This window comes from Hemitrygon akajei, chromosome 7 (assembly GCF_048418815.1).
Source record: "Hemitrygon akajei chromosome 7, sHemAka1.3, whole genome shotgun sequence".
Lineage (NCBI taxonomy): Eukaryota > Metazoa > Chordata > Chondrichthyes > Myliobatiformes > Dasyatidae > Hemitrygon > Hemitrygon akajei.
In genome coordinates, this window is record NC_133130.1 from 70,196,218 (window position 1) to 70,212,376 (window position 16,159).

At 41.6% G+C, this 16,159-nt stretch overlaps 1 protein-coding gene across 2 annotated transcripts in view; it reads left to right on the top strand.

Annotated features, from left to right (window-relative positions):
• LOC140730541 (synaptojanin-2-like) overlaps window positions 1-16,159 on the top strand; it is a 113,655-nt gene that overhangs the window by 50,961 nt on the left and 46,535 nt on the right. For both annotated transcript variants that reach the window (XM_073051146.1, XM_073051147.1), the window contains exons 7-9: window positions 5,852-5,948; window positions 13,404-13,576; window positions 15,380-15,461. In XM_073051146.1, the coding sequence (XP_072907247.1) occupies window positions 5,852-5,948; window positions 13,404-13,576; window positions 15,380-15,461 (352 nt within the window). The remainder of the gene's footprint in view (window positions 1-5,851; window positions 5,949-13,403; window positions 13,577-15,379; window positions 15,462-16,159) is intronic.

Sequence of the window (16,159 nt, forward strand, 5' to 3'; positions counted from 1 at the left end):
TACCCTCTGGCCCAGAAAAGATATCATGAACCCTGGCATCACCAGTATGTAGAACTAGGCACCAATTTAAAGAGCAAAAGCTGAGAGGCTCCTGCAGGTTGGTAAAGGACAGATGAGAGGGTGACATAAACTGGAGCGAGATTATTGTAAGATACATGGCAGTGAGTTAATAATAGTCTTGGTACAATCTACACTGATGATCTGATTTGAAGAATCCAAGAAAGGGAGCAATTTGAGGAGCGATAAAGACACAAGACTACTTATGTAAGTGGTGTTACGGGTACCGTAACGAAACAACACCCCAAACGATAGCCACGTGGTAGGACAGTGTATGAAGAAAGAAAAAAATAGGAGCTTGTCAGAAAGGTTCCATGATTTGAGCGGCACAGTAGCCTACTGGTTACAGCACCAGTGACCCGAGTTCAATTCTGCCATTGTCAATAAGGCAACTGTGTGGGATTCCTCTTGCTGCTCCGGTTTCCTGCCACACTCTAAAGACATACGGGTTAGTAGATTAATTGATCACATGGGTGTAATTGGCTGGTGCAGGCCATGCTATACCTCTAAATAAATAAGGGATTTTAATTACAGAGAACACAGAAAAACCAGAAGAACAATAACATGAGGAAATTACAGCACTCTCAGGATAGTTTCTTATGATGTTCTGTGCAATGATATAGAATTGACCTTGTCAGTTAATCATTGTATAGTGCAATAAATCATTGACCCTGTTGTGAATGCATCTGTTGGTAAAAGCAATTATAATATGATTGATTTTTACTTGCACTTTGAGGCAGAGAAGAACTGATCCAAACATTGGTATTCTAACCCAAATAAGGGCAACTGTGAGGGCATGAAAGTAGTGCTAGTGAAAATAAACTGGAAAATAGGTTATGGGATCATTCAATTGAAATACTCTTTCGATTTAGAAGGCTCTTTCAGAAACACAGAGTAGGTACATTAAAGTGAGAGAAAAATTACAGAGGAAGCACACACTGTGGTTAACTAAAGAAAATCTATCATAAATCAAATATTTTTTAAAAATTGCAGGTAACAATTTACCTGTTACAATGGTAACAGCCATGTGAGTCATCTGCCTGATGACTGGACAGAATATCAAAACCAACAGAGATTGATTAAAAGGTAAATAAGGAAGTACAGATTAGGGTGTGATCTAAAGTTAATATACAAATAGCAATAACAACAGGGATGAAAAATGAGCATTAGTCATTGTATTTTGGAAGTTTAAACTATTAGCTGTGGCTGTTAACAGAATGAGTGGATTACCTTAAGGGTGTTCCAAAGTTATTGCTAAAAATTCTATTAATTCTGTCCTGCATCAACAGAGTTGCTGTTATAACACTTTCTGGTTCAAATGTCAAATCATAGAATGCTAAAAACCTTAACTGCAGCACTTGTGTAGCTATCAGAAAGAGCTATTTAATTGATCTGTCTTTGACTGGTCATGCATAATGTCTGCTTTGAAATGGTATTGTCAACACATTTCAAATCACTATTAAAGCTGTATTTACGATTTTTTCAGTAATCCATTCACCTCTGTTGTTATGAAGGGTAACAGCTCTTTTGTTGATATACTGGTAGTACCTTCTGCCAGTGAATGAATGTTAGTACCTTCTGCCTCCATATGAATGAACTCCCCTTTTCCTAATAAGTTCCCTCCAAAGTAATGGCGTTCTTCCTGAAATATGAATGGTGCTGAGGTTGAGAGATTCAAGTTCCTTGGAATGAACATCACCAATAGCACGTCCTGATCCAACCACATAGACACCGCAGCCAAGAAAGCTCACCGATGCCTCTGCTTCCTCATAGCATAAAGAAATTTGGCATATCTCCATTGACTCTTCTCAGTTTTTATTAATGCACCATAGAAAGCATCCTCTCTGGATGCATCAAGGCCTGGTTTGGCTGCTGCTATGCATGTGACCACAAGAAACTGCAGAGTTGTGGGCACAGTTCAACACATAACAAAAACCAGTCTGCCCTCCCTGGACTCTGTGTGTACTTCTTGCTGCCTCAGTAAAGTAGCCAGCGTAACCAAACACTCCACCCACCCTGGACACTCTCTGTCTCTCTCCATCCTCCCATCGAGCAGAAGAAACAAAAGCATGAAAGCATGTACTACCAGTTCGACCACTTCTGTCCCACTGTTATAAGACGATTGAAAGTTTCCCTAGCACGGTTCTTGACCTCAAAATCTGCCTCATTATAATCTTTCACCTTATTGTTTATCTGCACTACATTTTCTATCTAACTGTTAAACTTTCTGTATTTTATTGTGTTTTATTTCATTGTTTTAATACACTTCATTAATTTGATATGTATGAACAGTATGCAGGGTAAGCTTTTCACTGTATCTCAATACAAGTGACAATAATAAACCAATTCAAACTCCAGTGCCCACAGTTTGATCCAGCAGTGTGGCTGAGGCCTTGTCTGGGTTTGGTTTTATCTTTTTCACATTTTTCTCAGTGTCACAGCTGATAAAGCAAATTGGTTCAACTGCATTCAAAAAGGTTTGTGTGATTTCCCTCTCTATTTCTGTGGTCTACATAATTTGTAATTTATATTTACTTTTCATTCCCTTCAATAGGCAGAAAATATCATTGGACTAAGTTTTATGTGGCATATTGTTGGCCATTTCGGCATACTCAATGTCCTCGGAAGTCTTGCTCTCTCCTCCTGCAAATGCAGGTTGTGAAATTATGTCTTGTACGTCCAAGTCTTAAGTCACTGGCGTATGCACCCTGGCCACTTTATTAGGTACACCTGTACACCCGTACCTGTACATGTGTTAATGCAAATATCTAATTAGCCTATCGTGGCAGCATGCAGACATGCAGAGATTCAGTGTTGTTAAGACCAAATGTCAGAAAGGGGAAGAGATGTGATCTAAGTGACTTTGTCCATGGAATGATTGTTGGTGCCAGATGGGTTGGTTTGAGTACGTTAGAAACCACTGATCTCCTGGGATTTTCATGGACAACGATCTCTAGAGAATGAACATCCAGTGAGTGGCTGTTCTGTGGGTGAAAATACCTTGATAATGAGAGAGGTCAGAGGAGAATGAGCTGACAGGAAGATGACAGTAACTCAAATAGCCATGCATTACAACAGCGGTGTGTAGAAGAGCATCTCTGAATGCACACCACATCAAACCTTGAAGTGGATGGGCTACAGCAGCAAAAGATCACAAACGTACACTCAGTGACCACTTTACCAGGTATGGAAGGTAACTAATAAAATGGCCACTGAGTGTATTTCAAAAATATGATTGGTTCAAATGTGGATTCCTTTGGAGATAACAAAGTATATTTTGTCTGATAAACAGCTATTCACCACTACGTGTTGTTTTATTCAATTTGAAAGCAGCAGAAGGGGTTAGGTGTGGTTATTGAAACACTGCAGGAATTTTTACCCCTGGTTGTTCCATACTTGTAGTTGCTTTTTGTTTCTCACAAGAAAGTGTTTGGTTTTGTATGAGGTGGAGAATGTACTCAAACATAGCTGTTATGTGGAACTGGCTCAGTGGAGCAAAGGTCTCTTCCTGATTATTATTGTTTGCATGAGTACTGGTTCTAAATAATTAATGCGTATCAGTAGAAGGAGTGGTACAAATTCCAGCCTTTTGGAGGAGGGAGGTATTCACAGCAACTGTCTCCTTGTCCACGTGTCTGGAGAAACACTGTTTACCACAGATATGTGGCATTGACTCTTTCAGTTTCTAAGGAGTTGCAAATGGAGTTGGACATTCTGTAACCGTCAGCAAATATCTCCATTTCTGACCCAGTGATGAAAGGAGGTTATTGATAAAGCAGCTGGAGATGGTTGGGACAAGGGCACTGCCTGTGGGTCATTAGTAGCTGATTAGATTCTCTTTTGTTGGAGATAGCTAATACCTTGCAATTTTGTGGCACTTAAGAACATAAATAATGAGGTGAACAATATCTGGCACATTGAATGTTCTCTGCCATTCATTAATATGTCAGATCTTCTATCTCATGTACCACATCTAGCCTGCCAAGCACTTCAAGAATTTTGTACATTTTTATCAGACCCCCTCTTGCTCTCCTGAGTTCCAGGTGATACAGTCCTGGTCTACTCAGTCCACCATTCGTGGAACCAGTCATGTGAACCTTCACTGTAATCTGTTTGGCAAGGGTGTTCTTTCTTAGAAAAAGAGATGAAAGCTGTGCACAATACTCCAGTTATGGGATCACCAGCATCTTATATAATTGTAATAAAATTCCTTAATCTTTTACTTAAATTGTCTTGTAATAATGGTTAACATACTACTTGGCTCTTTCTTCTATTACTGCACTTATATATTAGCCTTCAGAGAACTACAGACACACCTTGGTCCCTTTGAACAGCAGTACTAACCAATCTCTCATCAATGAATCTGTTACTTTCACAAATATGACTTGCCTAAATTTTGTTTAGGACTCTCGGTTTCTAAGGAGTTGCAAATGGCATTAGGCTTTCTATAACCATCAGCAAATGTCTCCACTTCTGACCCGGTGATGGAAGGAAGGTCATTGATAAAGCAGCTGGAGATAGTTGGGATAAGGGCACTGCCTGTGGGTCTCCTGCAGGGATGACTGGAGGCTGTTCTCATTTTCTCCAGTGAGCACAAACATCTTCCTTGATGCATGAAATGACTCCAACCACTAGAGTGTTTACCAAAGTTGTCACGTTTGCTTAAAGACTACATCAATGTGAAGGGCAGTCACCCCCACGTCACCTCTGAAATTCGGCTCATTGGTCTCTGTTTGGACTAAGGCTGCAACAAAGTTTTGCTAATTGTTTTTCTTAAAACTCTGTGCATCCTATCTGTTTGGTTTTTAGATTATGAGGACACTCAGTCCTCGTTTATTGTCATTTAGAAATGCATGCATGCATTAAGAAATGATACAATGTTCCTCCGGAGTGATATCACAAAATAAACAAAAAGGACAAACCAAGACTCACACTGACAAAACCACATAATTAAAGCATATAGTTACAGCAGTGCAAAATAATACCTTAATTCGATAAACACATACCATGGACGCTTTTTAAAAAGTCTCAAGTCCCGATTGACTCCAATCGTCCCGTTATCAGGCAGCAAACGGGAGAACTCTCCCTGCCATAAACTTCTAGGCACTGACAATGCCTTGGAAGCACCCGACGACAGCAGACTCTGAGTCTGTCCGAAAACTTCGAGCCTCCGACCAGCCCCTCCGATACAGCCTCCCGAGCGCCATTCTCTACCGAGCGCCTTTGACCTCGTCCCGGCCACCAAAACAAGCAAAGCTGAGGTCTCGGAGGCCTTCTCCTCCGGAGATTCTGGACCGCACAGTAGCAGCGGCAGTGAAGCGGGCATTTCAGAAGTTTCTCCAGATGTTCCTCCGTGCTCTCACGTCTGCCTCCATCAAATCAGGATTGTGCACGGTACCCTACTTGACAAATAACAGATATCATTCACCAGAGAGGCCGCGCGCGCTGTGTCGCGCTGCCATCTTCTCCTCCTAATTCCTTGCCTTGTTAAATCAATTTTATATGACATCTAGGTTAATGTTTGTTCTTCAAACAAAGAAGACACTCTTAATGGGATCGCTAACCCCAACCTGAGAGGGCAAAGGGCACCAGGGTGTAATGTTCTATCCAAAACAGTGACAGCAGTACACTGCAAAACATGAAAGTTACTGTAAAGTACAAAAAAAGGCAAAAAATAAATAATGAGGTAGTGTTCCTGGATCCATGGACCAGTTTTATAGTGTAAGATATCATTGTTTTAAAGACAAAGTAATTAACTGATTTAGAAAGTAAAATGTTACATTTAATTTCTCAGGCATCTGATGTTGCTGAAGGCACAGTACGGAAATCAAGTTATTGTCAACCTATTAAAAATTAAGGGAGGAGAGGAAGTCCTCAGCAGAGCATATAAGGTATGGTTACTAACAATGGCAAATTACACACTTTGTGCAGATAGTAGAACTGTGAATGATCTGCACGATGATCATCTATCACAGGACTAAATCATTGCTCTGCAACTCTTCCTCACTCTGTCATAATTTTCATGGTTCTGATCAAGTACTCAAATGGCCTCCGTTTGAACCTGTTTTCCAGTATTACTGCTGAATCATAACCACATGAGGTAACTCGTACCTAAACTTCACCAAACATCTGTCACATTCTGTGCTTTTGCTCATAAACATTCCAAGCATGTCCTAATCTGCTTAACAGTTTCCGAAGAGCTGAATATTTAAATGGGATATTCTTTCAGGGGCATGGGGTGTGGCAGTGGGAGGGTTGTAAATCAAAGCAGTCAGAAAATAGTTGTGTTCTTAGTGATTTACAGGTCTCCCACTATCAGGTTGCAAGTTTGAGCCCATTTCTACTGGGTGGAATTTTAGTTTTGGCTTAAGGGAGGTAATTTGAGTTTGCTGGTAATTAACCATATAACCATATAACAATCACAGCACGGAAACAGGCCATTCCGGCCCTCCTAGTCCGTGCCGAACTCTTAATCTCACCTAGTCCCACCTACCCGCACTCAGCCCATAACCCTCCACTCCTTTCCTGTCCATATACCTATCCAATTTTACCTTAAATGACACAACTGAACTGGCCTCTACTACTTCTACAGGACGCTCATTCCACACAGCTATCACTCTCTTGAGTAAAGAAATACCCCCTCGTGTTTCCCTTAAACTTTTGCCCCCTAACTCTCAAATCATGTCCTCAACCTTCTACGCTCCAATGAATAGAGACCTAAATGGCAAATTAATGTCCGTTTGCCCAGAGCCTCACTTCTTTAATATTATCTTGAATTGGATTTATTTCACAGCTTTGACACAGACTAATTAAAAAAGTTCCTGAAGTCTTTTTCTCCCTGTTTGCTTTCCTGCCTCATTCAAATAGGCTTTAAATGATTGGACGGCTTTAAATGTTGCTGAAAAATCAATCAGCAAGATTTGGTGCTCCACTTTTAATTGGATGGTGCTTATCTGGTGAAGTTCAAGAAAGGCAGTTTAAACATAAGACCAGAAGAGCAGTATTAGGCCATTCGGCCCATTGAGCTTCATCGTTCCATTATGGCTGATTTGTTATCCCTCAGCCCCATTCTCCTGCCTTCTTCCCATAACCTTTGACACCCTGATTAATCAAAAACCGATCATCCTCCACCTTAAATATACCTAATGACTTGGCCTGCACTGCCTTCTGTGGCAGTGTCTTCCACAAATTCATCATCCTCTGGCTAAATAGATTTCTCCTCATCTCTAAATGGAAGGCCCTCAATTCTGAGGATCTGCCCTCTGGTCCTAGGCTCCCCCACTATAGGAAAAATCCTCTCTACATCCACTCAATCTAAGCCTTTCAATATTCAATAGGTTTCAATGAGATACCCCCTCTTTCTTCAAAACTCCAGCGAGTACAGGGCCAAAGCCATCGACTGCTCCTCAGATATTAACCCTTTAATTCCTGGGATAATTCTCATGGCCCTCTGCTGGACCTTCTCCAATGCCAGCACATCTTTTCTCACATAAGGGGTCCAAAACTGCTCACAATATTCAAGTGTAGTTTGACCAATGCCTTATGAAGCCTCAGCATTACATCCTTGCTTTTATATTCTAGTCCTCTTGATATGAATGCTAACATTACATTTGCCTTCCTTACTATAAACTAAACCTGAGTTTAGAGCACCTTAAGAAAGGTTAAAAGTACCAAATTTCTTGGTGTTCACCTGGTGGAGAATCTTACCTGGTCCCTCAACACCGGCTCCATAGCAAAGAAAGCCCAACAGTGTCTCTACTTTCTGCGAAGACTGAGGAAAGTCCATTTCCCACCCCCCCATCCTCATCATATTCTACAGGGGTTGTATTGAGAGCATCCTGAGCAGCTGCATCACTGCCTGGTTCAGAAATTGCACCATCTTGGATCGCAAGACCCTGCAGCGGATAGTGAGGTCAGCTGAGAAGATCATCAGGATCTCTCTTCCGGCCATTACAGACATTTACACTACACGCTGCATCCGCAAAGCAAACAGCATTATGAAGGACCCCACACACCCCTCATACAAACTCTTCTCCCTCCTGCCATCTGGGAAAAGGCTCCAAAGCATTCGGGCTCTCACGACATAGTCTGGTCGTTTCTTCCCCCAAGCCATCAGACTCCTCAATACCCAGAGCCTGGACTGACACCAACTTACTTCCCTCTACTGTGCCTATTGTCTTATTTATTATTTATTGTAATGCCTGCACTGTTTTGTGCAGTTTATGTAGTCCTGGGTAGGTCTGTAGTCTGGTTTTACTTTCTTTGTTGTTTTTATGTAGTTCAGTGTAGTTTTTGTACTGTTTCATGTAGCACCATGGTCCTGAAAAACATCTCGTTATGGTCAGTTATGTAGTTATAGTTGAAATGACAATAAGAAATGACTTAACTTGACTTGAACCTTCAAGTTAACCTTTAGGGAATCTTGTATGAGGACTTTCAAGTCCCTTTGCACCTCTAATTTTTGAATTTTCTCTCCATTTAGAAAATAGTCCACACCTTTATTCCTTCTGCCAAAGTGCATGACCATGCATTTCTTTACATTATATCCCATCTGCCACCTCTTTAACCATTCTCCCAATTTGTCTTTCTGCAGCCTCCCTGCTTCCTCAACACTACCTGCCCCTCCTCTTATCTTCATACCGTCTGCACACTTGGCCACAAAGCCATCAGTTTCTATGTACAAATCATTGATGTGTAATGTGAAAAGAAGCAGTCCAAACACTGACCGCTACAGCACACCACCAGTAACTGGCAGTCAACCACAAAAGTCCTCCTTTGCTTCCTGACAGTGGACTAATCTTCTATCATGCTAGAATCTTTCCTGTAATACTATAGGCGGCATCTTGTCAAAGGCCTTCTGAAAATCCAAATAAACAACCATCGACTATCCTTTGTCGATCCTGCCTGCTATTTCCTCAAAGAGTTCGGACAGATTTGTTAGGCAAGATTTCCCTTTAAGAAAACCATGCTGACTTTGGCCTATTTTATCAGGTCTCTCCAAAGTACCTTAATAATGGACTCCAGCATTTTTCCAACCACTGAGTTCAAGCTAAATGGCATCCTTTCTTCTGTTTCCCTCCCTTCTTAAAGAGTGGAGTGACATATGTAATTTCCCAATCTTCAGGAACCATTCCAGAATCTTAGTGATTCTTGAAAGATCATTACTAGTACCTCACAATCTCTTCGGCTACTGCTTTCAGAATCCTGGAGTGTAGTTCATCGGTCCAGGTGACTTTTCACCTTTCCGAGCACCTTCACCTCAGTAATAGCAGCGACATGCACTGCCCCCGACACTCTCACATTTCTGGTATTCCACAAGTGTCTTCCACAGTGAAGACTGATGCAAAATACTTATTCTGCTCATCACCCATTTCTCTGTCCTTCAATACTATCTCTCCAGTGTCATTTTTCAGCAGTCTGATATCCATTCTTGTCTCTCTTTTACTCTTTCTGTAATTGACAAAAAATTATTGTATCCTCTTTTATATTATTGGCTTGCTTACCTTCATATTTCATCTTTTCCTCTCTTTATGACTTATCTAGTTGCCTTCTGTTGGTTTTAAAAGCTTCCCAAGCCTCTACCTTTCCACTAATTTTTGCTATATTATAGACTCTTTCTTTTGCCTTTATGCTGTCTTTGACTTCCCTTGGCAGCTACGGTTGTCTCTTCCTTCCTTTGGAATATTTCTTCATCTTTAGAGATATCTTTCCTGCACCTTCCAAACTCCCCCCAGAAAAAAATAGCCGTTGCTGTTCCACCAGCATCCCTGCTGGAGTCTCCTTCCAATCAACTTTGGCCAGCTCCTCTCTCCTGCCTCTGTAATTCCCTTTACTCCATTGTAATACTGATACATCTGATCTTAGCTTCTCAAACTGCAGGATGCCTTCAAATGGTTCCTTTTCCTTAAGCTCCCTGATTAAATCTGGGTCATTGCATAACACCCAATCCAGAATTGCCATTCCCCAAGTAGGCTCAACCACAAGCTGCTCTAAAAAGCTGTCTCGTAGGCATTCTACACATTCCCTCTCATGGGATCCAGAACCAGCCATATTTTCCAAAACTACGTGCATATTGAAATCCCTCATGATTATTGCAACATTGCCCTTTTTACAAGCCTTTTCTATCTTCCGTTGTAATTTGTAGCCCACATCCTAAATACTGTTTGGAGGTCTATATATAAATCCCATCACGATCTTTTTATTCTTGCAGTTTCTTAACTCTACTCACAAGGATTCTACATCTTCAAATCAGATACCATTTCTTAAGGATTTGATTTCTTTTTTTTTACCAGCAGAGTCAGCTCACCCCCTCTGCTACATGCCTTTCAATGTAATGTGCATCCTTGAAAGTTAAGAACCCAACTATGATCTTCTTTCAGCCACGACTCAAAGATGCCAAAAACATCATACTTGCCAATCTCTAACTGTGCTACAAGAACATCTACCTTATTCTGTATACTGTGTATTCAAATATAACATCTTCAGTTCTGTTTTCATCACCCTTTTAAATTTTTTTGTCCCCGTTACACTTTAACTCATCTCACCGACTGCAATTTTGCCCTATCATCAGCCAGTTCTTTCTCACAGTTGCACTACACACTATATCTAGTTGTATATCATCTGTCCCATCCTCAATCCTATCAGTCCAGTTCCCAGCGCCTTGACAGTTTAGCTTAAACCCTCCCAACAGCTCAAACAAACTTGGTGGCCCTCGGTTCAGGTGGAACCCATCCTTTTTGTACAGGTTTGAAGAGAGCCCCAGTCATCCAGAAATCTGAAACCCTGCCCCCTGCACCAATTCTTCAACCACACATTAATCTGCCAAATCATCCTATTTTTACCCTCAATGGTACATGGCACAGGCAGCAGTCCAAAGATGATTACCCTGGTGGTCTTGCTTTTCAGTTTGTTGCTAACTCCCTGTATTCTCTCTTCAAGACCGCCTCACTTTTCGAACCTATGTTGTTGGTACCAATACGTACCACAACTTCTGGCCGTTCACCTTCCCCCTTGAGAATGCCATGTACCTGATCCGAGACATCCCTAACTCTGGCACCTGGGGGTGGGGGAGGGCAACATATCATATAGGTGTCTCTTCCACGTCCACAGAATAATCTGTTTTTTTGCTCTTCTAGTTATGGAATCCCCTAACACTACTGCACTCCTTCTCTCCCCATTCCCTTCCAGGCCAGAGAACCGGTTGCTACTACTTCCTCCTGGTAGGTTGTCTCTTCACCCTCCTGCCCCACTTCCAGCAGTATCTATAGTGGTATACTTATTACTGAGGAGAGCAGCCACAGAGGTACTCAGCACTGGCTGCCTATTCCCTTTCCCTCTCCTGACATCCACACAGCCTCCTGCAACTTAAGAGTGACTACTTCCCTGTAACTGCTATCTAGCACCTCCTTATTTTCCCAAATGAGTCGAAGCTCATCCAGCTGCGGGAGCTCTGAGGAGCTGCAGTTCGATGTACTTTGTGCAGATGTAGTTGACAGGGAGACTGGAGGCCTCCCGGAGCTACCACATCTCACACAAAGAACATACCACTACCTCTGATCCATTCTCAGTGTACTAGCTATGTACTTACAGAAAAATAAACTCACTCGAAACCTGCTTAGAGCCTCCACCTGTGCTTGTCTTGCCGAAGCCTGTTGAGTCAAAGCCCGACAACTCTTAAGTGCTGCACTCCAACAATGGTCCCTCTGCTTACACCGGCTGTCTTTTTATTGGCCTCACACTGATTACAGCCCACAGCTAAAAACAGCACAGCTCTTTTTAAACCTCGGCCAGCTTCTCATACTGATTGCAGCCCACCGAAAAACACCCAAGCTGTTTTTAAACCTTGCGCTGTGTGACCAACGAATAATTTCTTGTAAATATGAACAGCCAGCAAGGCAAAAATTTTAATAACACCATTTCTGAATTTAGAGTCTATTTTTGTTGAAATTATTATTTATCTCTGTGTCTTGATTACTCTGCAGGGAAAGAGTTGGGATTGGAATTGCAGAATCTCCTTCTGGAATTGTTCTAGAATAAGGTGGCTGTAACTCAAATCAGAAGAGTGACTGTTTTTTCAAATTTGAGTCAAAGCAATATCTTGAGCCTGAGTACATATAACCTCTATTTCAATAATTGAATAACAGGGCAGATGCACATGCATTGATTTATAAGAGTTATATGGTTGCATCTGATTGTTACATAACACTAAAAGCACAACCCTGTCATTCTGTATCAATGCATTGCTTTGTTCATATAAGTGGAAGGGACATTTGATTATTTTTACTCTTAAAAATTTTTTCATTTTAACTGCTAGTCTGAATTGATACAAGTGAACTCAGCCTGAAGCGTCGACAGTGCTTCTCCCTATAGATGCTGCCTGGCCTGCTGTGTTCCACCAGCATTTTGTGTGTGTTGTCCACATCTTTTCTCTGTTCTAAAGTGATGCCGTTCTATCTGAGGTTGTGTCCTGTGATCCTAGACCCCCACTATGGGAAACATCCTCTCCAAGACCTCTCCATTTAGGCATTTCAATATTCGATAGGTTTCAATGAGATTCACCCTCATTCTTCAAAACTGCAGTGAGTACAGGCCCAAAACTCAAACAGTTCCCATATGCTAACCTTTTCATTCCCAGGATAATTCTCGTAAACTTCCTCTGGACTCTCTTCAATGCCATCACATAAATTTTTTCAGATAAGGGGCTCAAAAATGCTGTCAATATTCCAAGTGCAGTCTGGCCATTGCCTTATAAAGCTTCAGCATTACATTTTTGCTTTTATATTCTAGTCCTCAATAAGTTTTACCCTAACTACATATAACCAGCAACACTTATTTTATCCAAATGCTATAAATCTTGCTCACTGCCTCTTTCCTGCCGTTAGTACCACTTCACCAGTCCAATGGCAGTTCCATTGCCCCCTTCCACCTTGCCTAAATATTCTTCCAGGAATAGAAAATTCTGGAAATATTCATAGGGCTGGACAAAATTTATGGAGGGAGAAATAGCAATTCAATGAGACACTATCAAACTTCAGGGCTGTTTCTGTCTATTGCACTGCCTCCCTGTTTTGAGTTTTTCCATTGTCTTTGCATTTCCTGGATGTGTTGTATTTTGCTTTCCAACATCGCCCTTGCTTGTGAAAAGCACTTCATTCCCCTGCTGATTGGTGAGGAGTGAGGGGTTTATTATAACGTCCATTCATTAACAAATATTGACCTGGTGCCTGTGGAGCATCTGAGGTAGAGGTAATCTGTAAAGGCAGTAGGATCAGTTGAAAATAAGGGTCACAGTCAGCTGAAAGGTCAGATTTTGTACTTACTCTGATTTTATAACTATTTATTGATAGAAGTTGTTGTGGGCCTCCCTTCATGCGGTCTGCACACCAATGATAAACTTCGACTGCTATCACTGTTTGAAGAGTGGCAAGGTGGGGAAGCTGCACTCACTGATAATTCCTCAGTTGGAGGAGCACCTGGAACGATTTGGCTTCTTCACCAGCAGAGAGCATGTCCCTCCTTGGTGAGTCTTTCAGATTTGTCTTGCTTTCATACTACAACTGAAATATTGAAACACAGTCATGCATAGGTAATGATATGCTTTTTTTTATATGGTTCCCCTTGGTGTAAGTCTCACTAAAGAATTAAACATACTCTGCTTATAAATTACACATTAGTGTTGTGAGAAACTATAGAAATAAAATGTTTGCTCAAGCTCAACAAGCAGGAATGTTGCCTACAAGATGAAACGGCTAAGTACTGAGGTTTGGTAGAGCATCTACATAACAGTGCTTTTTCCAGTTGATGCTCTTATGATGAAGCTTGCTCCTCTCTGATTGCTGCAACTATAGATCGATAAATTGGCTTTTTATTCTCAAATGTGCCAAGGTACAGTAGAAAATCTGGTCTTGCATGCTGTCCATACAAATCAAATTATTATAACAGTGCATTGAGGTAGTACAGGGTCAAGCAATAACAGAGATCAGAATAAAGTGTTATTGTACAGAGAAAGTGCAGTGCAATTAGACAATAAGGTGCAAGGTCACAACGAGCTGTTTGTGAGTCAAGAGTTTGTTTTACCGTACTAGGGGAGCATTCAATAGTATTATAATCGTGGAATAGAAGCTGTCATTGAGCCTTCAGGTTTTTCTATCTCCTGCCTGATACAAATTGCAGAGAGAATGACCAGGATCTTTTGATTATCCAGGCTGCTTTCCTGAAGTAGTGAGAAGTGCGGACAGAGTTGATGGAGGCAGGCTGCTTTCTGTGATGCACTGAGCTGTATCCACAGCTCTGAGGTTTCTTGTAGTCATGGCCAGAGCAATTACCACACCAAGTTGCAATGCATCTGGATAAAATGATTTCTATGGTGCATCAATTAAAAACTGGTTAGGGTCAAAGGGGACATGCAAAATTTCCTTAGCCTCTTGAAGAAGTGGAGGCACTGGTGAATTTTCTTGGTCACGGTGTCTACGTGTTTGGACCAGGGCAGGGTGTTCGTGATGTTCACTTCTAGGAACTTGCAACTCAACCTTCTGAACCTCAGCACCATTGACGGAAAAAGGAGCAATGTGTACAACCACTTTCTTGGAGTTAGTGACCAACTCTCATGTATTGCTGACATTAAGGGGAGGTTTGTTGTCATGACACCATGCCACTGGGCTCTGATCTTGGCAGCTAAAGGCATGGCCCCGATAGTAGAGAAATTAAAATCAGTACTACTCAAGGGAGCTTTGAAGAGTGTTGCAAGGTTGGAGAAGAAATGGAGGAATATAAAAACAATGGTGGGAATTTTAGTATTGTTGCATTATAACTGGAAATGAGTGTACGTCAAGAGATACACCATTTGATTAGCACATGGGCCCCAGAGTCTTTGAATTCAGGTTTCTGAAGTGTAGAATAAGGGAGGCCAGGCAGGATGCTGCAGGTGTTATGGATAAGAATGAGGATTCAACAATAGGTAAAATAAGGTAGAGTTGGATCGTGACATGGTTGTGGTGATGGGAAACAGCTGAGTGATGGCACAGAAGTAGTTGGGAGTTCATTTTGGGATTGGATATTGTGACATTATATTTTACCCACCAATGCCCTGTCAGGGTGAGGATTGCAGTTGGGGCATGGCCACAGGTGCATGTGCTGAGCACTGAAGACAGAGGTTCAGGCTTCCCAATACAATACTTTTGTCTGCAGGTAATCCTGTACAACATTCCACTGATTTCTCCTGGTTTTAGTGGGTTATTAAAGTATGCAGTCTGAAGACTGAACATTATCTTCTTTAGATTAGGGGAGGTAAAACCCTGAATTCTCATGTACGGTGTTATTAAAGTTTTCAGACTGGAACATTCAGAACAAATTGTCTTGATTGCCTGGATCGAACCAACAGTGTCCAGTCCTTTGTGGCTTTGGAGGTAATTATTTTAGCTACTGAAAAATTTAGTTAAAGAGAGTGTTTTGTTTGAAGGAGACAGAAGACCATAAGATCCAGAGCAGAATTAGGCCATTTAGTCTATCAAGTCCGCTTTGCTATTTCATCATGGTGATCCATTTTTCCTCTAAGCCCCAATCTCTTCCCGTATCCCTTCATACCCTAACCAATCATGAATTTATCAACCTCTGCCTTAAATATACATAATGACTTGGCTAACAGAGCCATCTGTGGCAGCAAATTCCACAGGTTCACCATTCTCTGGCTAAAGAAATTCCTCCTCATCTCTGTTCTAAAGGGACAGCCCTCTTTTCTGAGTCTGTGTCTTAGAGTCTGTGTCCTAGACTCTCCCACCATAGGAAACAACATCTCCACATTCCCCCCCCCCCCCCCCCCCCCCATCAAGGCCTTTCAACATTTGATAGGTTTCAGTTAGGTCGCCCCTGATTCTTCTGAATTCAGGCCCAGAGCCATCAAATGCTATTCATATGACAAGGTGTTCAATTCTGGAATCAATTTTGTGAACCTCCTTTGAACCTTCTCCAGTGCCAGTACATCCTTTCTAAGATAAGGGGCCCAAAACCACTCGCAATACTCCAAGTGAGGCCTCACCAGTGCTTTGTAAATACACATGCTTGCTTTTATATTCTAGTTGTCTTGAAATAAATGCTAACATAGCAT